The sequence below is a fragment of the Thalia democratica genome, chromosome 4 (genome assembly GCF_965202585.1).
Source record: "Thalia democratica chromosome 4, ktThaDemo2.hap1.1, whole genome shotgun sequence".
Lineage (NCBI taxonomy): Eukaryota > Metazoa > Chordata > Thaliacea > Salpida > Salpidae > Thalia > Thalia democratica.
The window spans coordinates 48,779,731-48,807,708 of NC_139168.1; the positions used below are offsets into that span (position 1 = coordinate 48,779,731).

Sequence of the window (27,978 nt, forward strand, 5' to 3'; positions counted from 1 at the left end):
GTACACTTTAGTACGCATTTCCAGTTAAACATGCTTTCTGAGTATACATGTTTTGATAAGTATGTATTTTGAGTACACATATTTTGACAAGTACGCTTTTTAGTACGCACTTCTTATTCAGTACACATTTTGAACCAACATTTAAACTTTCTGTCATGTTTCTTTTTTATTTAGACTAGTTATTCTTAACTACTTACTTTCTATTAGGTAGTAGCTGTGTTAAGAAAGTGTATTTGGAATGTAACAATAAACAATATAACTTAATTATATAAATTTTTGCACTAAGCTAGGTATACTTTTTTCTCACTGCTTACCTCTTAACATAATCTACTTTTACCTATTTTTAAAATCTAAACAAGTCTGAAAAAATTATACAGATGTAAACAACACACATGAATTTTTTACGTAAAATACTAATTTAAGTGCTTAATTATAAAGATCTTTATAACTTACTTGAACAAAAAAGTTTGATTCTAAAATTTTACAAAGTTGATTTTGTTTATATATCAAAGTTTCACTATGCAAGTGTCCTTGCTAAGATCATCAATACTAAAAAAACAACATAAAGCAACTACTCATTCAAAAAGGTTTATAATTCAAAATGTTTCTAGGAAAATTTTGCAATTTTTGTCTGACTTTATAAGGATTTTTTTATTTAGTTTTACCATTTAAAAACTTTGAAATTTAATGATTTGTAAGTAAATTTATAGGAAAGTTTTGCAATTTTAGTTTAATTTAAAGGATTTTTTGTTAACTTTAAGGCTTTGAAAATTAAGGAATTTTGTAAATTAAAACCTTTTGACTCCTAAAAACTGACTTAGCCTGACCCGTGACAACCCTATTAGGCTAAGAACTACAATATAAACACTAATTATGTTTTTTGTGCCCCAGAACCGATGCTAACCAAAACATGCTTAGTAAAATCTTAGAAGATCCATAATAATTAAACGTCAAATGTTTCGTAGCAAAATGACCATAAAATTTTATGATTAACCATAAAAAAAATTAAATCATTTTTGTGCTATTTGGGATTCATGAAAAGCATAATGATACAGATAAACAAACAAAAACTGGTTTGAACTTTTGTAGATTAGTTAACATATGAAAGTATACCTACTAGTTAATTTATCTAAAAAAGTAACTAACCAACTATAAAATAGACTGTTTTACTTTACAGCAGTAATTTTTAATAAAAATACACACAACAAGAAATTGCTGTCAAAAAAATTTGTTCGTACTTATAACATAAAAAGAATAATTTAAAATAAAGTTTGCATTAAATCTTTCATATCGCTTGGCTTTAAACAACTTTTTTTTTCTATTAACTTATTTTTAAGATAAACAATTTATTTGTAGGTGAATAACACAACAGAATACTATTTTTAAGTATATGTTATGTATTGGACTTTTTATATTACTGTTGCTTAAACGACTAAATATTTATCTATCTGTTATTTGTTTAAGTATACTTATGATACCGAGAAAAATAACTAAATTTCCTTAAAATCGATTTAACTAGTAACAGAGTTCGTAGGAAAAACTTTGAAATTTTAGATAGACATGCCTTAGTTTTGACTGATTTTTCCAATCCCCTGTTGATCGGCGACAAATTTGACTTATAACCAGATGAAACTAATTAACATACAAACAATACTACTTCTTAACACTTTCTTTTCAGTTTTATTAGATATGGCCCCTGGAAAATATTGTAAGAATTTGAGTTATCTGTACTATAATATTCATGTTACCCAAAAGATATATTTACATTTTAATTTCAGAGTGGTAGGTAATAGATCTTCGGGACTACAAAAACAAATTTGAAGCAAATTTACAATTTAATAATCTACTCAATATAAATCAAACTGATCCTCAAATATAATTTAATAATTAATTATTTTTAAAGGATTTGAACTGACAAAAACTGACACAATATTGCCAAAAATATTTAACCTGACATGTATGAACCCTGTAGTAAGGTTGAAGAATGTAAAATGAGAATGACAACGCATCGACATGAAACTGAGGAAATTAAAAAATTTATTTGTAGATAAATTGAAAACTAAGATATACCAAAAATATTTTTATCATCTTAGGTGTTAAATTATAAGTAAATGCTGAACTTCAACGAGCTGTATTTCTAGAACATTTTTTATTGGAAACTAAAAAACTTAACTTTAAATCAAAATTACTATAGTTAAATGAAAAAAAAAAAACAAATTAAAATATAGTATGTTCTCATTGTTTTTGCACAAAAAACCAAGAGTATACAGTATGTTGTTGGTAAAAATTTAAATATTATCAGGAAACTAAGTATAAATAAAGTTATTAGAAAACTATATAAGTACGTAGAAAACAAACTTAAATTTAAAAAGATAAATAACTAAGTTATTTTTAAACAGTAATCATAAAACGCTGAACTATGTAGTATAAAAATTAAAACAGACACTTTGCACATAAGTGGTAAGAACTGTTAAAAAAAAACAAAGCAGCTACATAGAAAAAACTATGTTGTTTAAAAAATAAATCAAAAACAGAGTTTAAGTTGTAGGAAACTATATTCTCAAAAAAAATACAAGTGATTGCATGTCTTATGGTTACATATTTAAATAAATATATTAGGCACAATTATGAGTTTATGTAGCTAAAATCAATACTTTAAACGGCAGATAAAACTAAAGCAAGAAATATCTTTAAGTTTAAGGTAACAAAAATATTAACAAGCTTTATACTATCATGTTTTTTTTACAATTTAATCTCCTAAATAAAAATAGCTGCATTTAGTCAAACACTAAAACTTTAAAAATTATAGTATTTGTAATTTTACTAAAAAATATATTCAAGTAAAACACAAGTATTAGTAAGTAAAGATGTTAGATTCTACATAAACAAATTTCAACAATAACAAAAAGGAAGTAAATGAAGATACGGTGCATAGATGAATCATTACAATGAAAGTCGATCTGGAAGTTTGTGAATGTAGACTTTTGCATTAATTTCTACGTTGTTATAAGATCCTTTAAAATGTTAATGTTAAATATTATAAATATATAATAAATAACTGTGAACAACTATTTAGAATTATTTTAAGGGTAAGGACCTAATTATCTTCTGGTTTAAAATTAAATTTAGAAAGTATTAATTTTAGATAAGTCTATATATACAAAAATTAAAACAGGAGTTACTTCAATTGATTTAAAAAAATCTAGTTTTATTGCTTTGATCATGTTCTTAAAGTTAGAAACAAAAAAACACTAGTAAAACAAAAAATTAAATGAAATTTTTATAATTTAATTAAAATTACAAAAAAAAAGTTATATACACACATTTAAAACAAAATACAAACTTAAGATGTACTAACAACTTAAAAAAAATAAGTGATTTTGTTCTAATAAACTTTTTAGTAGAATACCCGTATATTTTTTTTGATTACCAATATTTGAAATTTAGTAAATATTCTTTATATAGTCATACACATACATTTTCGAATTTATTACAAATTATCAAACCTCGTCCGAATCATCATGATAAGCAGATACATCACCCGGCCTACCCAGGTCAGATGAAGATACACCAGAAAAATTAGTAGGGTTGGGAAGATTGAGTGGAGGCTGAATCACCATAACATCGCCTGACTGAATACCACCATTATTGGGAAGTCCCGCGGCGACGACAAGTTTTTGTTCGCTTTGTTGCTGTGCTGGCTGATTATTGTCAGAAATTAGAAGCTCATCATCATCCAACAAGTTGTTATATCGCACTCTCATTAAGCTGCAATATTATTAATTGAAATCACTTTTTAGTCGAGCACTTCAATCAAAGTTGCAATGGAAATAGAAAAATACGGTTTTTGATACATATTGTTTAAAACATCCATAATTTCAAACATATAAAATCTTAAATGTAGGAAAAATGTTTAATGTTTTCCAATGTTTAAAAAACTTGCTTGAGATAATGATCTAAACTTATAAAAATTTAATTAATAAAATTATTGAATCGTCGCGTGGAGTGGAGCACTGCCGCAATTGCACCACCTTGGAACTTTGTAAAAAAATAAGTTTCTAAAACTTGGTTACATGACAATTCGAATTCGGACAACTCAATTTCTTAAATAAAAATTTAAAAGACTTTTTCTCAAAAAATAATATACAATTAAAAAAAAAAAAATATATATTTAGATGTTATTAAAATCTACAATTCATTTTTTTCTTTTTTGCAAAATCTTAAATATTTTTTAAGCTATTATAAAATTACTAAAAATAACTATGTTTTTTACTTTATTTAAGCCATATCTCAAAAAAATCTAATATTGTGCATAAAGAAAAAAAAAATGGCTTGTAGATATAAATAGGAACTACATATTTATTTTTTATATTTGACAAATATACATTACTTTTTTAGTTGTGACCTTTTCAATAGTTTTTTTAAGAACTTGAATTGTCGGAATTTAAATAGTCGTGCACCCCTAAAACTTTTATTTATCATTTAGAATTAAATCTTTTATAAAACTCCAATTTAGACAACGACAATTATGCTCTACCGCAAATTAACTTAAAAAAGCAAAATATCTTCAAGAATTACCACAAAATCAATATCTTGCGGTAAGTAAGCTAAGTTGAGAATCCCCTAAAACAATACAGGCTTAAGTGTCATTCCACAAGCCGCAAAGTGTTATAGTTAACTTTATGTACCTACATTATTTTTTTAAAATAAACAGATCACTTCTACTAAAATATTTTTTTATAAAAACAGATAACAAATTTAAATTTAAGTCTTAAAAGCTTTTTTTTTAAGTGCGCACATAAAATTAACTATAACTGATTATTGTTGTCATTAAGTAGTGAAATACTTAACTAAATTAAATTTACATGTAAAACTTGAGAGATGTAAAAAAAATTTGTTAAGAAAATTATTACAAACTTCTACTTTACTATTACTATTTACTATTAAGATTTATATTAAACAACAATTATTTTAATTGAAACTGTCACATATTTAAATAAAGTATTTTAAAAATATAACAAAACACATTTCACTTTTTTTCTTAATTTTATTTGAGTACTTTCGAAGTAAGTTTTGTTAAAAATTGTATCTTACTAAACTTAACTAAAATTCAAATAAAACGATACATAGTTTAAGGTTTTGAAATATAAAAAGACGTAATAATCAAGTGTAAAATTTAACTAAATGCTTATACTAAAGATTTTGCTGTTTTAATAACTTTACTGCTCTTTTATAAATACACCATGTTTTACCCCTATGGCCAAATGAAAGTTAACTAACCTAATTTTTACTGCTACATATTTCAAAAGTATCTTTAAATTTATTAAAAAGTTCAACAACTTCACAAACTAAACTAAAAAAAGTTGAGTTCCTGAGAAAATGACTGTCATAAAAATTATTAAAAAAATAGCACTATATACAAAAAACAGACCTTAAGAAATACTTATGAAAAACTATTGAACCCCTAAAAAGCTATTTAATATAGAAAAAAAATTAACAAACTCTCAAATTTTGTAAAACATTTTGTGCAAAGTAGTGAAGGGCAAGTGGGGTGGATGTAGCACTTTTTTACATGTTGTTCTTATTTTAAACTTTAAAACTAGGCTAGTAGTTATTTTTTGATAAACTTAAAATTTAAAAATATTTTTTTTCAGATTCAACCGGTCAAAACCAGAGAGTATTATAGAAGGAGCAAAGTAAAGGTGCTGATGGGGGCATGTAAAAGTACAGCAATTATCTGAAAATGCTTACTACGTTCACTGTGCTACTCATCAGCAATTTAGTTTTTTCAAAAGCTGCTAGCTGCAACAAAGTAGCAAAACTTTTATTTGCAAAGCTAGACCGAATTCCTTTTTCGACCAGAAAGAAAAAGTGCTTTAGAAGTGAAGTAGAAGTGCAAAACCAGGTAGATTACAAATAAAAAACTGTTCTTAGAGTTTCAATCAACAAACAGGAATTACTTACAGGATTTAATTTAAATTTTTGGCTGAAATTGTTTTCAGAAAATATGTTTGCAGTTGAGTTTTTCTGTATAATGCCATGCAATGCACACACTTAGTTGTTCTAAAGTTGAACAGTATTTGGAAACTTTTCAAGTTGCAGTTAATAGTATAATAAATTCGAGTAGTACAGATAATGTTAAAAAAAGCCTTTCTTCTTCAGCAAAAGAAGTCTGTGATATTGTCAGCTTTAATATTACTTAAAGGTTTAAGTTTTCAGGGCACTCAAAAACTTCACAATTATTTTTGGCCAAAAATGTTACTGCTTATAAATCCTGTTTTCCTTGAGAACTTACAGAAACAGTGAAAAAGTTTTATCCTGTAGTTGAATGTAAACAGTTAGAAAGAACTAAAAACATTTTATACACTTTGAGAAATGCATCAGGATGGTTTAGTGAAAATACTGTTATATCTTAAATAACATAACCTGACTAAAACATTTAACGAAACTGCAAAGTTTCTTAGCATTTTGTTAACAATACCCATGCGCAGTAGTGAAGCTGAAAGAAAATTTTCAACTTTAAAAACAATAAAAACATTTTTTTTTAAACTCCATGGGTCAGTCAAGGTTAATTTTTTTAAGTGTAATTTCTATTGAAAGGGAGTTAATTAAAAACTGTACTAGTTTCAAGGAAGAAGTGATTAAAAAATATATAAACCAACAGGAAAGAAGAATGAACTTAAGTTACAAAGGTGAAAAGTAAGCGTCTAAATATTTATGTTCGAGAAGTTAGAACTTATATTTAAATTAAGTTAGATATTCAGCAGTTTTTTTTTTCTGTACCAAGCAAAGTAAGTTTTTCTTTAAAAAATTGTAGTTTGTACATAAAATTTTCTTTGTTTGTAGACTTTTTAGTTTACTTGCCTAGCCTCATTAGGCATTACTTTTTTCTTTTTAGTTAAATATTAGTAAAAAAAATCATTTTTAGTTTGGTGTTTAACCCAATAGTTTCCAAGTAAAGTTGAAGCTAAAAGAAATATTGTTATAGTTGCTGTATTTTTAGTGTAATATAAATTTGTTATATCTAAATTGTAAGCTACTTTAAGTTTTAAGTTAAGAACCTGTGTAAAATTTAATATTCAATAGTTTGCTTATTCTACTTCTGTGTTTTTTACTTTATCAAGCATTTTTTTTCAAAATTCTTAAATTTACATTAATTTTAAGTTCATACTCATTCTTTTTTTTAATATTCAGTAGTAACAAAGCTTTTTCTTTTGTACTGAGTAAAATTTGTTTTACCTTAAATTAAGTTGCAATTTGTACACAAAATTTTCTTTATTTGACTTTTTAATATACTTGCCAAGTCTTATTAGGCATCTTTTTCTTTGTTTAGTCAAATACCAGTATAAAAATTATTCTTAGCTTGGTGTTTAATCCAATATTTTTTAAGTAATTCGAAGCTAAAAGAAATATTATTATAGTAGCTGTATTTTTTAATATAAAATAAATTTGTTTTATTTCAATATTATTCTACTTTTAGTTTTATCTTTAGAACCTTCTTAAAAATTAATATTCATAAGTAAGCAAAAAAAAACTTGATTCTGTTAACTTGATCAAAAAAAAATCTTTTTAGTACTTACATTTACTTTAGTTTTCAGTTTTCACTCATTTTTTTATAAATAATTTTCTTCGATAATTTTTTTTTGAAAGTATTTTTTCTAAACAAGATTTCCTAGGTTACATTAGCAATTTAATGTAGTTGTATTAGAAAAAGTCTTTACCTAACAAAAAAAGTTTTAAAACAGCAGATTTTTATTTAATTTACTGCACCACCTAAGAGAAATACCACGCGACGCCACTGGTAGCAACTAAATAAAAAACTTAATTTATATACAAGCTTCAATACTATGGATTGAACAATTAAACAACATACTAAACTTAGAAAAATCGAACTAAATACTAAAACTTAAGTAAAATTTTATTTAGCTTAGAGAAAAATTACCATGAAACTTACTATTAAATTTTAATAAAAAAAGCTTGGAAAAATACTTTAAATAAGCTTGAACTTTTGAAAAAAGTTAAAACTAATTTGAATTTTTTTCAACTAGTCTGTGCAACCTTTTGCGGGTGGCAACTATGTAGTTGCAGTTTGACATAATAGTCTACTAAAATGCTTTACAACATAACAGTTTAACTTTAAGTTTTAAAATTACTATAACCTTTCTCTTTTATAGTAAGCAAGGATTGACAAGGCAACTAGTAGCACAGCAACAGTCAAGACGAGGAAAATTACAATCCCGTTACTATTTCCACTTTCATTAGATTTTCCTTTGTGTGGGTCAACTGTAACTGATGGATTGTTGAAACAATTAGGAAACTTTGAAATATCGCCACTCTCAGTGTAATTAAACTGCAGTTTTTTAATAAGTTTAATTAATTAAAAAATCAAGAAAAAACAAACGATAGTTTCTCGTAAATATAAATTTGTGTTGTTTTTTTAACTAATTTTTCTACAAAAATAAAACTTTTTATTTAAGTAGCATAAGATTAACAACATGAAAATAAAATATTCGAGTATGTACATATATGCATTTTCGAGTATTTTATATAGCTATCTAAAAGACAGAACTTTGCTCTTTAGTGATGAAATATCTTGTAAATGAAGCAGTTTTGAAAAATAAGTTGTTAACAATATGTAAACTTATGTAAGTATTTAGCGCTAAACTTACTTCTTATGTTTATATAAATATTTAAACTTTATTTTATACTATAAAAATACCAAAGGGTATTAAGAACTAATACTCAACTTAAGAATAATTTTAAAGAACACTAATACCAACATTTAAAAAATCAGTTACATTACTGACATAAATGATGCACCTGAAGTTAAACTAAAGAATATATAAGTAGATTTTTCAACCTCTTTGTTAAACTTAAGAATCAATACAATTATTCTAATTAATTACTTTCGAAGTTTCTAAATCAAATATTTATCAAATTTTTACAGACCTTTAAACTAAATCCTTATTAACCTGATTAATTTAAGATCTGCAAATGTCGTTAGGAACCAATAAAAAAGTGATAAATTCAATAAAATCTAAAGTAGTAGCAACATAAACTTTTCCAGCAATTAAGGAAACTAAAACTAGACTACATATTAGGGTGCATCTGTTGCCCCGACATTGGAATTTCGCTTAGTACATTTTTTTGTAGGTTTGAAACTACATAAATAGACAACACAAAAAAAAATTGGCTTCCTAGCTTTTACCACCGTTGTATGGAACCTTAAAATTTTGACGTTCGAGTTTTTGGCTGAAATATTTTTACATGTAAATCATCACAAAAACACATTCTAAGCGTTTTCAGACTATTGGAAGAAAGTTTTATTGAGGTATTTTTAGATTTTCTGTATTTTTTTATAATTTTTCGTTATTTTTAAGTTTTTTTCTAGAAACTTTCTTTAAATTTCCTGAAAACGCGTAGAATGTGTTTTTATGATGATTGCTGCATGTTAAAAAAAATCAGCCAAAAACTCGAAGGTCCAAATTAGGTCCCATACAACTTACATAGGGATTGTTTTCAAAAAATGTAAATAGCTTGACGGTGAGAAAAGCTAGTTTTTTTTGTGTTGTGAATTATGTGATTTCCATGAACAAAAAGTTAAGACTAAGCTCTAATACCAACTTTTATTTTTTGAGGGGCAACAGATGCTGTATAGGTATACTGTATATGTTACAAGTTTAACGAAAAACTACAAAATATAACAACGCATTAAACTAACTACATCACAATTCTTTGTTTTTAGTATAGGTGCACCAGTTTCAACACTTCCACCTGTACATTTATCACCAGGAACTTTCCGGTATTTCTGAGAATAAAAAAAATTTTTAGTCTTAACCGATTTTTGTTCATAATAAATCTATTTTTATCAACACATTAATTCACAAACGAACTGAAAAGATCACTAAAATTAAAAAAACTTGAGTTAATTGAATCTCAAATTATACACTTTTTTGATAAATATGTTGTTATAAATAACTTTTTTAGGTGTATACATTTTAATTAAATTGACAAGCAATAAACAAAAATATATCTTATAAAAATAATAACATACTGATGAAACAATATATTCCTCATTGTTGATACAAACATCTTTTGACTGTCCAGTCTCAACACACTCGCCTTTTGAGTTTTTTTTAAACCCGTAATCACTAAAGTTAAATATTACTATAAATAATAGAATTAATTATTAATAAAACTAGTAAAAAATAATTTTTTAAGTTAAAAATGTACTATGATGCAAGTTTTAAACCATTAGCTAGTTTTACATTTGATAAAAGTAAAATAAGTTGTTAGACTTATGTTCAAATTAAAGAACTAATCTTGAAAAAATAGTATTTAATGTAAAATTAAAAACTAGTATTTCGTACTTTAAAAAAATCACAATGTATTGTGCTTGATATTGTTGTACAACAAAGAGTATTCTAAACTTAAAATTAGTTTTTACAAGAAACCCTGAATTTAAATGTCAAACAGCCAAAATGCAATAAGTTGGAACGATTAATTCATAATTTTTCGTGATTTTTTTCCTGTCTACTCATGACCTAGAGGCTTATCATTGGAGCCTGGCCAAGAATGCCAAAAAAGGGTAAAGAGAAAGGAAAATGTATTGAAATCGCTATTTTGTCCCTGCGTTGTGATAATAGTGAAAAAGTTCACAAATTAAGTAGTTGTAAACACTGAGAAGTTTAAATTTATTAAAGCACTATAATGTTTGCTTAATGACCAATTTTTAATACAAAATGCTATTCTTGTTGTAGCAACGGTCAGTTATTGATGACAGCACATCTACCTTTAGATCGAATTGAATCACTGAGTGGATTTCAGTTAAGCGTTTGAACTTTTGTAAATTTGTTGCTTTAAAAGAAAATACAATATTATAGATTAAACTTTGTTGCTTATTAAAGAAATTACCAAATAATTAAATTATTCTTTATTTATTAACTTTTTGTATAACTTTACTTGAGTTAATACGTATTTTTTAAATTACATTTGTTATTAAATATTGTATATTAAATTGTGCTTTGTAACTTATAACCAGTTGTTTTTAATTTAAGCTACTATTTAAGTGATTACTATACTATTAGAAATGATTAAGACTAAGAAGAGCTTAAGACAAAAAAATAAGTTAACGGGTCTTGCAGATACTGAGCCATCAGTATCTGCTGACTTCATCGGAAATTTCTTATAAAAACTGCCACATCTCAAAATAGAATAATATTTTTTAATTATATAAAAACTGGCTTGTAATTTGTACTTCAAGCTTTCATATAAGATACATTGTTATTTTTAGTAAAAAAAATGTCGGACTCCCCTATGCCCTTAATTTAAACAAAGCTAAACTAAGTCTAAATTTTTGAATCAGTTGTATCTAATTTAAAAAAGGTAGGTAATAAATATGGGTAGGTGTCCAATATGCACCAAGGGACTTTTTTGGACGAAAAAACTTTCGCAAGAGGGGTCACTATTGCACGGTTTTTCTTGGTTTTTTTTAACTATTATCTTTATTAATTTTTTAATCACTTACTTTAACTCTAACCCAGCAGTTCTTAACCTTTTTTCCTAATTTACCCTTTTATGGAAGGTAATTACCAAATTTACCCCCGATAATATAGATTTTGAAAAGTTAAAAAAAAAGAATTTTTTGAACCTTAAGCTTGTTAAACATACAGAAATATGTATAAAATTATAGAGTTCATTTAATTTTTAAAAAACAGTTAAATAGAAACTTTTAAACAAAAAAGACAATTAAACACTAATTAACATAACTTGTAATTAAAAAAAAAATCCTAAAACAAAGGATTACCCCCAGGGGTAAATTTACCCCAGGTTAAGAATCGCTGCTCTTATCCTTAGTCGGTAACTTTTTTCTTCTTCTTGTTCATCTTAATATAATTATGTACTTTCTACTTTTTTTACTATTACTGTTACCCCTAATCCAGGGGTAGGCAAACTGCGGCCCGCAAAGGGTAAATCTGCGGCCCGCGAGCATTTTAATTTTTTGAATGGAATACGGCCCGCGAAAGAAAATATTGTGGCCCGCGAGCATGTAAATGTGGCCCGCTGAGCAAAATTATATTTCTAGTTAAATTTTTCCGGTAATTCGAATTAATTTGATTAGTTTGAATTTAAGTCTCTCTATAACATTTTAAAATAATTTCAAGTAATTACTGTTTTAGTTTAAAAATGTGAAAAAGACAGATTAGCGTTCTAACAGGATATGTTTATCAGTTTCATAATTACTTCTTTTTTACAACAGTAAGTAATTATCTAAAAAAGAGTGTCAAGAGTGCTTGGAAAAATATTTTATAAGCTGGTTGTATAATACCTATTTATTAAATTAGGGGTGGGCAACGTACGGCCCGCGGGTCGGATCCGGCCCGCAGAGTGAAAATGACCGGCCCCCGACCGTTTTTAAATCTTTAATGGGATCCGGCCCCCAAATGAAACTGACCGGCCCGCGATTAAAGTGACAGGCCCGCAAAGGGTCAGTATTACAAATTTTTTATTAAACGTTGTATTATACTTTTACAAAACAAAACTATAATATTCTAACTTTGAAAACATTTAAAAAAATTACTAAATAATTTAATGTGTACTAATAGTTACACCATTTTGTCCTAATACTTTGTGTTGTTCTAACTTATATGGAATATCTTTTGTTAAATTACCCCAAGCAAAGTGTTTTTTTAAGTACGATATTTTACATACGTACCTTTGTCAATTACAATGTCAATTCTATTTTGTAGACATTATTTAAACATCTGACATGTCTCAATCTACATCTAAAGTTTTCAGAGTTGAGAAATTTTGTGAATTTGAAGGATTCAAAAAGCGATCAGCTGCATCTATAATATTAGATTCCGGCCGGAACCAAAACTTTTATTTAAATTAGAATCCGACCAAATAAAGATCTCGACTTAAAATTAGTATCCAGTCGGATTTGGACCTGTCATTATTATGTCGTTATTCATATGTCATATGTCGGAAAGTCATTATTCGGTTAGATCCGGAATCTGGATCCGGTAAATCACTTGTTTAAACTGCTCCGGCCCGCAAAAGACTAAAATTTTCTGGATCCGGCCCGTCGATTGAAAAACGTTGCCCAGCCCTATATTAAATTAACTAAATGCAAATATTTTCCATTTTGTAGAAAGGTAATGCACAGTAATTAACTTAAGTGTCATTTCTTTATAGCTTAGATATGATTTTTTATTATTTTTTATACCTCAGTTTCTTTTATAATTTTTTTATTTGTAAATGTTATATTTTAGTTTGAATACATTCAAAATAACATAATAATAAGAAATAAGGTTCATTTGATTTTTGGTTTGACACATTTTAATTTTTCATAAGTTTTCTATGCACACCAACTTAAAAAAATGCTCATATTTAAACCACTTTTTATTTAATACTTTAGTTAGTTTAAGTTTAGTTTATGCATACTTTTCTAACATTGTTGTTTATACATGTCATATCTAAATTTGTACAGACACATTTAAAATAATATATATGACATAAGTTAATATAGTTTTTGTTAGGTATAGAGTCCATTTTTCAAACATTGTTTTTTTCAAGCTAAGTTAATTTTTATGCCTTGCATATCAATACACACAATTGCTGTTTTTTCGAGCTACCTATTTAATATACACTATATATAGGGATGGTAAATTTATAAAGTTTGTACATTGTTAATCAAAATAGTTCAAATTCAAGCAAATAAACAACTAAACATTGCCACACACTCAGACTATCACTATTTGAAGACTTCAAATCTCAGGCCAACTAAGCCATTTTTTAAGTTTTTGGCTAGAATTGTTTTTTGTATACAAAAATATCAGGAATGTTTTTGCTGACTCAGGCTAGATTTTTTGCTTGAAAGAGTGGCAAATTAATCTTATGATGTATGTTTTGCTCAATCCACAGTGTTAGTTTAAGTTTTTATATATGTTAAATTTTAAGTCTTGCAGCTGATATAATTCAAAATATTATTTAAATTATTGTGTACATTAAAGAATGAACAATCAGTGTTGCCAAAAAAGTTGAATCCCGGAAAAGGTTTGAATTTGTGAATTTACGATTAAAATTCTAGAAAAAAACTTGAATTTGAGAATTTTCGAAAAAATTTGGAATTTCAAACAATTTTTACATTTAAAGTAATGAAATTCTGATTTAACTCAAAAAAAATTACCAGATAAATGTTTTTTTATTAAAAAATATATTATAGTAGCTTAAAGTATTTTTTAGTATTGATAAATGTTTTAAGACATTTTTTAAACTTTAATTAAACTTTATACTAAAAAAAAAGAAGGAATTGTACTTCCAAAAACTCCGTATTGGTACATTGCATTTTTACTTGAAAAATTTCAACGATTATTGTGTTTCGCATTGGAACTAAACAAAGAATTTCTACTAAATTGTCAAAGTTAGTAAAAACATCTCTTATTAAAATTCTCAGATGAGCAATAGTTTTTCTATCAGTGCTCTCATGTTAACAGTTTGATTAAAGTCCTAATTTGATTTATGCGACTTTATAACCTTAATGCATTTCCTAAACACGACTTCATGTTGTCATTGAAGAAATAAACAAAAGTTTTTCATTACCGCCAACATCAATTCTTTATAAAAGTTTTCAATTATAAAAGATAACTCATTTTAGGTAATAAATGTTGCTACTTTATTAATTGCCTTAACAATTTTTTCTGATTATTCTGTAGTTACTGAAGATAATAATGTGCTTTGTCGGAAATGACTTTGGTGATTTTCTTTTATTGTTTCTCGCAATAACTCCTAACTAATGCTTTTTTTATTCTTGTAGCTCGTCTTATATTTTACAATTAATATTTTTAAATGCAATATTCTTATTGCAAATAAAGAATTGCTATCATGCTTAATAAAAAAAAAATCTACTTCGCTAATGACTCAATAAAATTTTATATTTTTGTTAAACTTATTTAAGAAACTCAATTGTCCATTCCAGCTAACTTATATACTTTTGGCATGTAGTTTATTTACTGTTAATAACGTTTGTTATTTCGTTATGCTGTGAACTTTATACTAACTGAATTGCTACACAAACAGGCTATTTTAAAAGCTTGAAAACTCAGGTGTGTGTGAAGCTTTTATTTCAAACATCTTTAAGAAATCTTCCTATTCTCAGAATAGTTTTTATGACTGTTGTGTAGTTTACTAATTGCATTTTTTTTCTTGTTTTCTTACACTTTGTGTACTTTTTGATAATGATGATATTTTAACTAGGTATTTAAGCTTGATTAACAACTATTTATTAGCTTTTTCAAGTTTTAAGAAATTTAAGCTGGTTTGATACATCCCAGACATTTATGGTTTTTAGTGGCAACCATGTAAAAGTCTAATTACTAATAAAATATTTTATTAAAGTATTTCAGAATTAATTATGTTAAATCATTTGTTTTAGCTTTCTGGAATACAAACATGTATTAATTTTGTTATGTTAACTAATTACTAAATTTCTTAATGAGTGTAAGTTATTTAACTCGCAAAAACTTTTTTCGAAGTAAATATTCTTAGAAATATGAGAAAGTGTTGATAATATAACAAATGTATAGAAGTAACCCATAAACTGTCTTTCAAGTTAGGTTTTTATAAAGAGTTAGGTTGTAAGTAAAATTAAAAAAGTATTAAGTTTAACTTTTTAAGTGCTTATGGAAGTACATATCTTATTAACAATATTAGTACATATTTATTAAAGTACATTAGTCAATGTAAATCATAATCTAATGAATATTAAATTGAATAGGCATTCTATGTATAGCTAAAAGTCATTTTAAATAATAAGGTTAATAAAAGTAAAACTTTTCTCTAGTGTGACTAAAACTAAAACCATAAGATTATTCAAATGTCACTAAAACTAAAACTGCGGCCCGCGAAGACTTTGGAAACTTGAAATTTGGCCCGCGACCACCAACTGCCTGCCGACCCCTGCCCTAATCCTTGGTCAAACTACTATTTTTCTTATTTATATTAACTTCTTTTTAGTTTATTATTTCATTTTCTTACAATCACTATTACCCCTCACCCTTACTGTTTGTCATTAATTAGTTTTTAATTTAATTTAAATTTATTTACTCTCGTGCAAAATTGACTCTTAGTGCAAAAATGACCCTTCGTGTAAAAGTGACTTCTCGTGCTAAAATGATCCTTTGTGCAGATTTTACCCGTCCCCGATAAATATAGATTATTAAAATGAATTTTAACGAAGAAATAATAAGTAAGAATAACAACATTAACGTACAAACAAATAGATGTACTATATTAAATTACTATGAAATGTATAACTTATAATAATCAGGATTGCCACTGGTTTTTGAAAAAAAAAATCCAGGTTTTCAAATTTTATCCAGGTTTTTGAAAGTACTTATTTCTAGGTCTATTTCTAGTTTGAAGTAATTTTAAGGTAAATAACTGTGTTAATTAGTACAACAACATAGAAAAAATACTGTAAAGCTATTTTAAATATGTATTTTTAATAAAAAATTTAGATGATGACAAAAAAAGTTCATCTACATGAGATATTTTTGTGTCGTATCGAAATTTGACTACTTAACATGTAAAATTGGTTCAAAAGTCCAGGTTTTTCAGTGATTGTTGCTCAAATTTTTTTGAAATCAAGGTTTTTTCAAAATTTTCTCAAATTTCAGGTTTTTTTAGCCTAAATTGTCAACTTTTTTCTTTTTTTGGCAACTCTTAATAATTCAAAAAATGTTTGAAAATTTTGTCTTATTTAAAATTATTTTTCGATAACAAAATTAAAAAAATATTCGTTTGATTAAACAAAACAAACCAACTAAAGTCGTGCAATTGGCAAGTACACAGTTGAAACTCAGCTTTGTTTAAATCTAGTTGATCCGCACTGTTTTGACAAGTACTTCCTTGCACTCTCCGCTTATAAATAGTTTTGCTGCCCAATACGCATTCACCGTTATGAGCTTGCCAGTTCTCATAATCATTCGGTTTACCTAAACAATGAAATAAAAAATTGGTTTCATAACCATTCAAGTAGTTTACAAAAATAAAATGTTGTACATTATATATAGCAGGGGTCCTAGAAACTTCGGCTCGTAATTTAACTTTAAGGTAAAACAACTTGTGCAAAATAACCTAAACTTTGAATGCTATTTAACATTATAAACACATTGTTGTTTATACATTTTCTTGTCAAAATTTTATTTGCTTTAATTATATCAAGTTTTTAAACATATGTTTATTCAATAATAAACGCGTATTACCAAGTTTCAAAAATCATTGGCTAAGATTTTGAAAACAAAAAAACGTCACAATAACTTTATTATTAATTATTTATTAGATATATATATATATATATATATATATATATATATTTATATATATATATAAAATAAGGTTAATGTTTAAACGTAAACACTTTCAATTGAGTCCACTTGAAGGGCTTTTAAATAATTTATTCAAATGGCGATTTTAAAAATTCTGGAACATATGTTTCACAAAGCTTTAATTTTTCATAAAGCTTTGATCATCAGCCAGTTAAATTCAAAATACAAAGCACTGTACTAAACAAAGATACAAAAGTTATGCAAAAAAACAAAAAACAGTATGACGTAATATTGTACATTACAAATATTCAGTAATACTTACCATTTGAATAAATTATATATATATATATATATATATATACAATATACATTAACAAAAGACTAAGTTTTCAAATACAGTTGTTTCACTATTCTGTTAAACAGAACAGATCTTCAGTTTGTTTATTGTGATAATATCTTAAAACATAAGTCCAAGTGTACATGAAATTAAGCAAAAACTTCAAGGATTGTTACGTCACTAAATAAATCATTAAAAGGTAGATATAAGACACACTAAGCAATATACATATACTTACAACCAAAGTGAAATTTAAAAGAAAGTTTAGAAGTGTAATATAATAGTAAACTTTCATTAATTTCAGAACTAGAAAGTAGTAAAATAAAATTTGTTGTTATTAAAAAGGGTAGTATTTATTTACTATAATACTGAAAATGTTTTAACAAAATAAAATTAAACCCCAAAATTAGAATACAGCTTCTAATCTTATTAAATAACAAATGTATTTTTTTTCAAAGCAGCACAGGATGTGACTGACGTCAATATATTTAATAGAAAGTAAAACTACATTGCATATATAAAAAGCTTTCAATAAATAATACTTACTATAAGTTAAAAGATATGTTAGACAAACGAGAAGATGTTTACTGGAAACATAATTAAACTAGATATCATAAAATTTGAAAGTTTTCGTTTTTAATATTTTCTAATAACAAGGATGATTTAAGTTTAATTAAAAAATAAACGTAATAAAATTATTTTACCTCTTAATTCTAAATTTTTAATTAATTAAAATTTAGTTTATACGTCTTTATACTTGATTTTTTTTTTAATTTTTTCTTGTGTAAACCCAAAATTTGAAATTTTAATATAATCAATTACTTAATATTTAAAATTAACCTAGCTTACAAATTTAAATATTCTATTTTTTTATTTTTTCAACTAAACTCAATATCTAAAGCTATACTTGAAAATGACACAACTAAATATATTGTTTTGGGAAATCCTTACAAAAAAAACACTACATTTTATCTTATATAATTGAACAACTAACCTTCAAAAGTAAGGCAGATTTTATGTCAGTTTAAAAACAATACATTAATCAAATCGTAAGCACATAAGTTACTGTTATAACGTTTTTACACCTTCTAATGAATTTTTAAAGTATACTTTAGACAGAACATTTTTTTTGTTCAAAAAAATTTACACAGTTCAATAAGCTTTTTTATAACTTTTTTAGACATATATTTTGAATCATTGGCTTAATACTTTTGCTAGGTAATAAGAAATACAACTAATAAATTTTATTAACATATTTTGTAACTTTAATTAAGTAGAAAAAATATTTTAATCATTAAAAATAAAATATTATAGTTTATACTTTATACATTTTTTTATTATCTACTATTGAAAGTTAATCAGCAATTGGTTTATATTAGGCTAAGTGTTGTTTACTGAGTAGTTAAAACTTATGTTATTCTTAAATATGCTTTTATATAACACTTAACAATATTATCTCGAAACTCATTTTTAAGTTTTCAGTCATACTATTGTTATACATAATTGTAAGTCATCAATTAATTGTTAGTAATTACTAATTATTTTATTTTCTTCTGAAGTTGAGTTTAATAAAAGTTTTGCTCATTCTTGATACTAAGAGTTGTTAGCACTCCTACTAAAAAAACCAGCATGTAAATAATAAAAAATTACATTTTTCCTCGATGTCTCTGCTAAAGTCGACAAATATTGCAACCCATGGACTCCCCAACATGTTATAAGAGTAGCCCCAAATAGTGATATCAGCGGTCTGGTGGCCAGGCTCGTTCATGACTCCAGTGACAACAAATTTGTCATCACTGAACTTATGAGAATGCCAACAGTCTCCTTCATCAAACGAGAACCTGTACAATAACACGTGAGTCAAATTATGTGATCAGTGCAATATTATTTCTTATTTTAAAAAATATAAAATACTTAATACAGTGCTACTCATATAAAAATAAAAAAGTGAAAAACAACTTGTATACTTAAGTAAGAAAATAAAATTTTAAAACTATGATCTAAAATGAAAAAAAAAACTTACATATTTAAAATTCGTTATCAATTTATCTGAAAAACTATTAGAACTTTAATAAACAGTTTAATATTTTAAATACAATTAGAATTATAATAAAAATTAATATGTAGATTGCTTGTATATAAATAGAAGGTAATTAAAGCATGATAATTCTCTAGTACTTATATTTGGTATATAACAAAAAAGTTATAGATGGTTTTACTTTTTTTAGTTAGAAAAAAGCTTATCAAAAAGTGATTTAGTTAAGTAACAGAATAAACTAATTGGCTCTTTTCTTTAGTATACATCAATGTATATGAAACTGATGCTGGATGTTTTTACAAAAATAGACTAAGTATTTACCTTACTCTTTTCATTAGTATAAGAAAAACACATTCAAATACTTAGTGTTTCCAGAACGTCTAGCATAAAATGGTGTAAAGCAGTAAAATTAAACACTAAGTTTTAATACTTACATTTTTTGTTGCTTATGCAACTTGACTGCTTTGAAAATAAGCATATGCAACAAAATAATACTCATCAGTTAAAATTAAAAGATTATATTTATGTTAATAAGTAAGTATATATATATATATAGAGAATAAAGTTTTTTAACTTGATAAATTAAATCTTTTACACTGAGCCCACCTTAAGGGCTTTATTAATAAAAAAGTTAATTACAATAGTAAACAGAAATTTAGATTTTGAATTTTTTTTGTAATCATTATGACGTAGTAATGATACAGTTTATTGTACAGTTATCTGAATTTGAAAAATACGCTGTAGTTGTTAATTTATGCATTTTGGAAAGTTTGGAAAAGGTTATTTTAGAAAGATGTTTTAAACTATTAGAAAATTATTTTAAACTTTTAGAAAAAGTTTTTTACTACTCGTTTATATATATATATATATACTAAAGACTTTATAAAAAGTTCTGGTCGATTGTGCTCGACAAATTGAATTGGAGCTAAATATTCAATTTAATTATATAAATACAATAGTTTAGACAGCTGTTTCGTACATCAAATATAAAACTTCATGTACTCCTCAGTAAGCTAAAGTTTATTACAATAGTATACAAAAATTTTGATTTTGAAATTTTTTATAATAATTATGACGTAGCAATAAATTTAATTACTGAAACAGCTCTCTAAACTATTGTTTTTATATAATTAAATAAATAAATATATATATATTAAATTTAACAAAAAAATTTAAACGTAAGTCACTCATTTAAAAAAAAAAGTTTATTAATTAATTTCGTTTAGCGCATCCTCAGAATAATATTTCTAAAAACTATTGATATTATTGTGTAATTTTAGTTATATACAATAAATTTGAAAAGTCTAGTTAAAAATAGTTACGTCATAAAGTAAAAAAAAAACTGTTTAAAAAATTCAAATCATAATTGAGTTGTACTAAGCTAATTTGAAGTAATTTATAAGACAAAATTGCTAAAATAAAACATTTTTAAAAGTAGATACTTTTTTTACCTGAAACTAAATCAAATAAAAAGCACATTACAAAATACGACAACAATAATACTACTAAAAACACGCTGTTTATAAAATTTTAAATTGTAAAAATCTCTTTGTTTGCAAATTTTTGGCTCACGAGTTCTTATAAACAAAGATTCTAGAACTGAGAGATGGTAGGTGTTTCTAGCTCGGGATAGAATTTCGAACCTACTACCCAGGTACTTCTCGGCACAAACAGGGTTGTTGAGGAGGTGCTGATGAATAGATGACTGTTCACCTTTAGGATTCACGTCGTCGTTAAAAATATACCTTTTTAACTTTTTCGTGACATGCTGCTCTCGCCTGACGTGGAAACGTTGAGATGTTTGACCTACGTAGTCATTTCCGCAATGACATTTAAATATGTAAACTACATTAGTCAAATCATGGGAAGTTGTGGCATCTTTCAAAATTCCTTTAAGCGGGCGGTTGGTGTTGTACACAACACGTAGCGAAACGCTATTAAAGGTGGATTTTATAGCTAATGAAGCTTGCTTGGCCAGTTTTATTGAGTTTTCACCTATATAAGGAAGGCGGAGGTAGACTGGGCAAGGATGTGGGCCGAAAGAGGGTAAGCGGTTCATTATGGACTAAGTAGCCTTAATTGTCTTCTTGATGACTATTTCGGGGTAACCTAATGAGAGAAATTTTTGTAAATGTTGTCAAATTTTAGATCCAAACAGTCGGCCGTGCAAATTTTAATAGTTCTGTTGGTTATGCATTGTATAATCTTCAATTTTTATTTGGTGAGACAAAACGAATTCTAGGAAATGTAGTGTGGACTAAAATTTTTATTTCTGTACACAGAAGTAGAAAAGGTTTTGTTGCTAGTAGAAAAGAAAGTAGAAAAAAATTTATAATTTGAACTTTTTAAACAGACTTCTATACTTTATGACGTAACTATTTTTAGCTAGACTTTTCAAATTTATTGTATATAACTAAAATTACACTATAATATCAAGTTTTTAGCAATACTATTCTGAGGATGCGCTAAACAAAATTAATTAATAAACACTTTTTGAAAATGAGTGACTTACGTTTAATTTTTTTAGTTAAAACCAGTACCAAAACTATACTATTCAAAATACATAATTTAATACTTAAGCATTAAAGTATGTATCGTAGAACTATGCTATTTGTCTGAGAGACTTAATAATCGTAAATATATACTAGTAAACAACTTTTTAAAATTATTTAACGCATGATTTATTGTAAAAAAAGACTTTGAAATAATTAATTGTATGTAAATTACAAGTATTACAAAAAGCTACTACAAGAGTTAATTTTTTTTTCTGAAAAACTTAAATGCTAAAGAAAAAAATACATACACCAAGTTTATATTGACCAAACTAAGCTCTTGACGAATTTCAAACTTTACATTTACACTCACGTACCAAATAGTGTTCTGTGGTTCGTTTGACATCGGGATAGCGTACACGACACCACCACTGTCCAGTATTCCATAAAAATGCGGTCCATCTTTTAGTTGAGCAGGTTTCAACCAAGTGTATCCCCCATCGTTACTCATATACACGCTAGGTGGCGTCACTGTCAAACCATCACCTGTTCATTAAGTTTAAAAGTTAATTTTTACTTATGTAAGATAAGCACGTATAAAAATAGTAATTACAAAACCAATGGGACTAAATTGCTACGTTTTCAATGCAGATAATGAACAAATAGTACAATAGTAACAAAATTAAAATTAAAGGTATGAAAAGTTTAATTACAGGGTGTGTGAATGACAATTTTAACTTGTCAACTCTGTTGTACAGCAAAACTCTGTAACACATGTCTTAAATTTTATTGTAGCTCTTATATTACTTGAGCTTGAACTAGTATTTGAAAATCCGTAGCTGTCGCTTATAGCAGCTCATAATAGTAACTCAAGTTAAGCATCGTCTTCCACCATCAATAAATAATATTTAAAAAACGACATATTTAGTAGTAGAAATTAGAAAACTGGTAACTAAACTTACTTAGTAGTTGAAGTAAAAATCTGATAATTTATTTTTAAGAATATATAAAGAAAAAGGGCTAAATGATACAATTTTAATTCATCTAAAACTTTAAAAAAAACTAAAATAAAATTGGTGTAATAAAGGTATCACATAAACCGATCTTAAGTAAAACATAAAAATAAATTAGCCTAAGACGGCCCAAAGTAGCCTGGATTAGTAGCAATTTTGTAAAAGTTAAACACATTAAAAAATAACTATAATAAAAAAAATCTTGAATAAACTCTTTGTCAATGTTAGAAACTTGGAGTATAAAACTATATACACTAACTATTTACATTAAATAGTAAAATATCAAACAAAAAATATTTATTTAAACAAAATTATTTGAAGTGTGTTTTTGTTTTATAATGCAGTAGTTTGAAGTATTTTTAAAACTAAGCACAGTAAGTTACTAAAGTGCAGCAAATTAGACAACTTATTGTTTTACTTTTCATCACTGAAACTAGCTTTCTAACAATTCAATTGTGTTTTTTAAGATAGTTCACAAATCTTAGTTATGACCCATTTTAATTAGCTTTAAATATTCAGAAACGCTAAAGTTTATTTAGAACACAGTTTTACTACTCAACTAACTTCCGTGCACGTTTAGATACACTGATCTAATGAATACGGTCAGTGAATAAAACTAATCATATTTATTATAATAATATAGCTATTTTAGTTTCTAACGATTATTAAACAAAATAGACACTAAACAAGATAACTAATCATAAGCTTATTACAGGGTTGCCATTCTTTTTGTAAAAAAACTGTCATGAATTATCAAAAATTGTCTTGAGTGACCTTAAACTGTCCTGACTCATCTGAGTTTTTTAATTCTTTAATAGTATATTTATATTTATTTATAATAAAAACTAAGTTCTTCAATAAAATAAACTATAAAATGTTTACTATATAAGAAATATATAAGTACTTAATCAACTAAATCTCATTAAAAATCTATAAAAAACTGTCCTGATATTTTATAAAACCTTATAACTATCCTGAGTTATATATTAAAAAAAACTTTTCCTGAGTCATCCTAAGTTTGTAATATATATATATATATATATATATATCCTGAGTACCCTGAGTGTGTGGCAATCTTGTTATTATTTTGAATAAAAAAAAAAAAAATCTTGAAGAATTAACATATACTCTTTAAAATGAAACTTACCCACATTGGCGTGAGCAAGAACAATGCCAACTGCATTTTTATGTGAAAGCGGTAATCTGGTTTTCACCGACTTGCTTTTTGAGAACGCATTATGTATATGTAATTTGCACTAAAAATATATATTTGAAATCAAACCTTGTTACTAAATCATTACTTATTTTTCGTATCATTGACTCATAGCTTTTAAGAATGAAAAACTTGTTTATAATAAAAACAACATAAGTCGTCTTAATGTAAGAGTTTTCATTTTAGTTTATAATTTAATACTGATAACAACTAATGTCTACAAAGTTTAAAGTTTATTTTATACCAAAGGTTTTTGAGAACTTTATTCTAGGATTTTTTATTTCTTCCAGGTTTTCGAAAATAGAAGTTTTTGGGTTTATTTTTGGTATGAAACTAAGTTTAGGGTAAGCTACTTAAAATGTGTTTTTATTAAAGAAAAATTAATAACTACAACTTTTTTTTTATATGACAGCTTTTTTTGTGTCAAAACTAAATTTTATTACTTTACATATTTTTTAGTGTTTTTTGTTCAAAATTCCAGGTATTTTCAACGTTTCTCAAATTCCAAGTGTTTTTAGCCTAAATTGTCAATTTCCAATTTCCTTCAGGATTTTAGGTTTTTTAGCAACTCTGATTATTTTATCATCCAAAACTATTTTATAATTCCTTAAACACATTTTAAGCTCACTTTTTTTTTTGTTAATTAACATCAAACGGAACTTTAAAAAAAAATTACACAGACTAATATACTTGTTTTCTAACATAATTTGTATGAAATAAAAAAAAAGCTGGGATTCAATAAATTAAAAATAAATTAAAAAAGTTTTATTTAAAAACATTACAACAAAAAAATTAATAATATTGCTATTTTTGTTGTTTATTACCTATAAAATAATGATTTAATTTACTTTCCGGTCCAAATGTGCTAATGTTAAGAAACAAGCTTAGTATATTGTTTGATCAAACATAATCTAGAATAAATAGTCCTGCATTTATTTTTTATAAGAAATAATTAAAAAAATTCTCCGAAAAAAATACTACTATTTTTTAACATTAAGAGCATACGCTCGTTTGAAAATAGTAAAAAAATACTCAAGTCTCACAAGGTATAAAATTTAAACTTTTTTTACTCACTTCTGTTTCACTATTTTTGCAGCGAGCTTCCTTAGGAGGATCAATTTTATTCCAAGTCATTCCTTTGTCATGTGTTATTAAGGAAGCAACTGACTGGTCATCTAATAGTTTTGATGTTATATAGGTACCGTTCAACGATTCCACCTAAAATTATTTTCAAAGGTTTAAGAAATATTTCATTTATTTAATATAGGAGGAAATGACTAGTCATCTGAGTAAATTATTTCAGACAAATAACAATGTTTAGATAAAGTTGCTATGCTTGACCATAGCACAATATATTTTATCTTAAGACTGTTCAACTTATAATGTTGTTTTAACATATTTGGTTGCATTGATAACACATTGTAGTGCTATTCTATCGATTTACAGTTCTGTGATAACACATTTTGTTGCACAGATAATGAGTTTGACTTGGGATTACTTAGTACCAGAAGTCTTTTCACCTTTTTACGGGCTTGTAGCGTGCTTAATCTTAACCATCTTAGAGAGCCTACTCGTTGATAAAGGATTAAGTTTCATGTTATTAGAACTCATAACTTATACTAAGAGAGTTTATACACAGTTTATTAAACCGATCGGTATTGCTGCTGGTGGTTGTTATTTTTTTTAATACTTTAAGTATAGAAATCTTAATCGAGAATAGTCAATAGCAGCGGTCTTCAAAGTGTGCACCGGTACAAACAAAATTAATTTCAGGATTCATGAATTCTAATTTGAAAAACTATCCTTAATTTCTAAGCTAAACTAAATATTACTGGAAAATTTGAAACTTATACTACATATTCTGGAGTTTGTGATAAAGAGCTAATAAGGTTTTAAACTTTTAATAGTAACAAATAATCGTAAATTAATTAAGAAGTTATAAAAGACAATAGAAATTAGCAACATTTATTAAAGCTAATTAAATTTATTTACAAATAATTAACCTATCGTAAAACTACACATTAACATAATGACAATAACACGAATTATAAAATATAAAGTATTACGAAAGTAAAGAAACAATATTATCAAAATCTCTTTGCTTACAAAAAATTTATACAACCTTTCGTCGCGCTCAGCTTTAAATATTGCTTCAGCACAGTAGAGTTATTTTCTTTTAAGTCTCTTATAAGAAAAAAAGCTGCAGTGCTTACAAACTACTTGATACAACTCTTTTTTTATACTTTAAATATTTAAATTATATACGATTGATATATATCGTTAATCATATATATAACTTATATCAAATAATATATTTTTATTAGTGAAAATAAATAATTTTACTTAAAAAATATAGTTTATAAAATATTTGTATTATTCAATAACAGAAAAATAAAATTTAAATATAGAAAAACGAAACTGAAAAATATATTTTTTGTATTGTTAATTCAATTAAATCCGATTCTTAGAAAATAAGGCCGAATCTTTCTGAAACCCACTGATCACTATTTATAATTCATACTACATAACATATTACAAAGGTCTGCTGTTAGGCCATCTTAGAAACTTAACTTTTATATACAAATAAGTTTGAAAATAAAAAGTTAGTTGAGAAGTACTTGAATATAAGTGAAAAATCGTATAACAGCTTTTTAAAAAACTTAAAAAACAAAAAAAAAACAAAAAAAAAAAATTGTTCATAGTACACTATCCAACACTAATGAACGAAAATTTAATAAGTAGTTTAAAACTCTAACCCGATAGACGTCATGACTTCCGCCGTTAGGATATAAATGATCTTCCAATGACTTGGAATATATTATACCACGATCATCTGATGTGTATAAAGTTCCTTTGCCTGAATCTGATAATTTTTATGTAATATTAAATAAAGAAATATATCAACTAGATGTATACAGAACTTTATATTTTAACTTAAATGTTGATTTTCACTACATAAATTATTTAATGCAAAAGTCACGTATAATACAAGCTAATTTACAATAGACTCATTAAAAAAATTACTTTAAAAAGTAGTAATCGTTTAGATGTGTTTTTTAAGAAAAAACACTAATATTAAAATTTATAAAGAAACTATTTTGATGTTAGCCACATGCTATAAAGTAGAAAAATTTAACTTTAAATAGTTTTTAAACTTTGAGAATAACTGTTTGGTGTAGAAAAAGTAATTAGTTATAAGGTGATAGTTTTAAATTAAGTAAACATTTTTTTAAACAATTAACCGCCAGAACCATCAACATGGATCATAACTTGTTCTTCAGATATGTCAATAATTGCATAAAACTCGTCATTGGAAATCATTTTTAATTGAGCTGCAGAGAAGGTATCACCTTGGTTTTTCGACACATATAACACTCGAGAGCCATTTTGCTAAATATCAAAACAAAACTTTGTCAGTAATTCAAATAAATATGGATTCAAAAATATAGTTTAAGAATAAAAAAAATAAAAATAAATTAAGTTTACATATTTTTCTTACTTTTAAAGTTTATTTTAGAAAAAATCTTAATAGTAGTATACATTTTTGTGTAACTT

At 25.8% G+C, this 27,978-nt stretch overlaps 1 protein-coding gene across 1 annotated transcript in view; it reads right to left on the minus strand.

Annotated features, from left to right (window-relative positions):
• Nucleotides 1-2,350: 2,350 nt before the first annotated feature.
• Nucleotides 2,351-27,978, minus strand: part of LOC145834289 (sortilin-like) — a 39,198-nt gene continuing 13,570 nt past the window's right edge. Inside the window, exons 7-18 of the mRNA XM_082941685.1 lie at nt 27,666-27,813; nt 27,180-27,286; nt 25,498-25,641; nt 24,358-24,466; nt 22,575-22,743; nt 19,318-19,508; nt 16,823-16,997; nt 10,055-10,151; nt 9,722-9,808; nt 8,160-8,350; nt 3,507-3,768; nt 2,351-3,014 (exon numbers count right to left, since the gene is read on the minus strand). Of these exons, the coding sequence (XP_082797811.1) occupies nt 2,997-3,014; nt 3,507-3,768; nt 8,160-8,350; nt 9,722-9,808; nt 10,055-10,151; nt 16,823-16,997; nt 19,318-19,508; nt 22,575-22,743; nt 24,358-24,466; nt 25,498-25,641; nt 27,180-27,286; nt 27,666-27,813 (1,698 nt within the window). The 3' untranslated portion in view covers nt 2,351-2,996. The remainder of the gene's footprint in view (nt 3,015-3,506; nt 3,769-8,159; nt 8,351-9,721; nt 9,809-10,054; nt 10,152-16,822; nt 16,998-19,317; nt 19,509-22,574; nt 22,744-24,357; nt 24,467-25,497; nt 25,642-27,179; nt 27,287-27,665; nt 27,814-27,978) is intronic.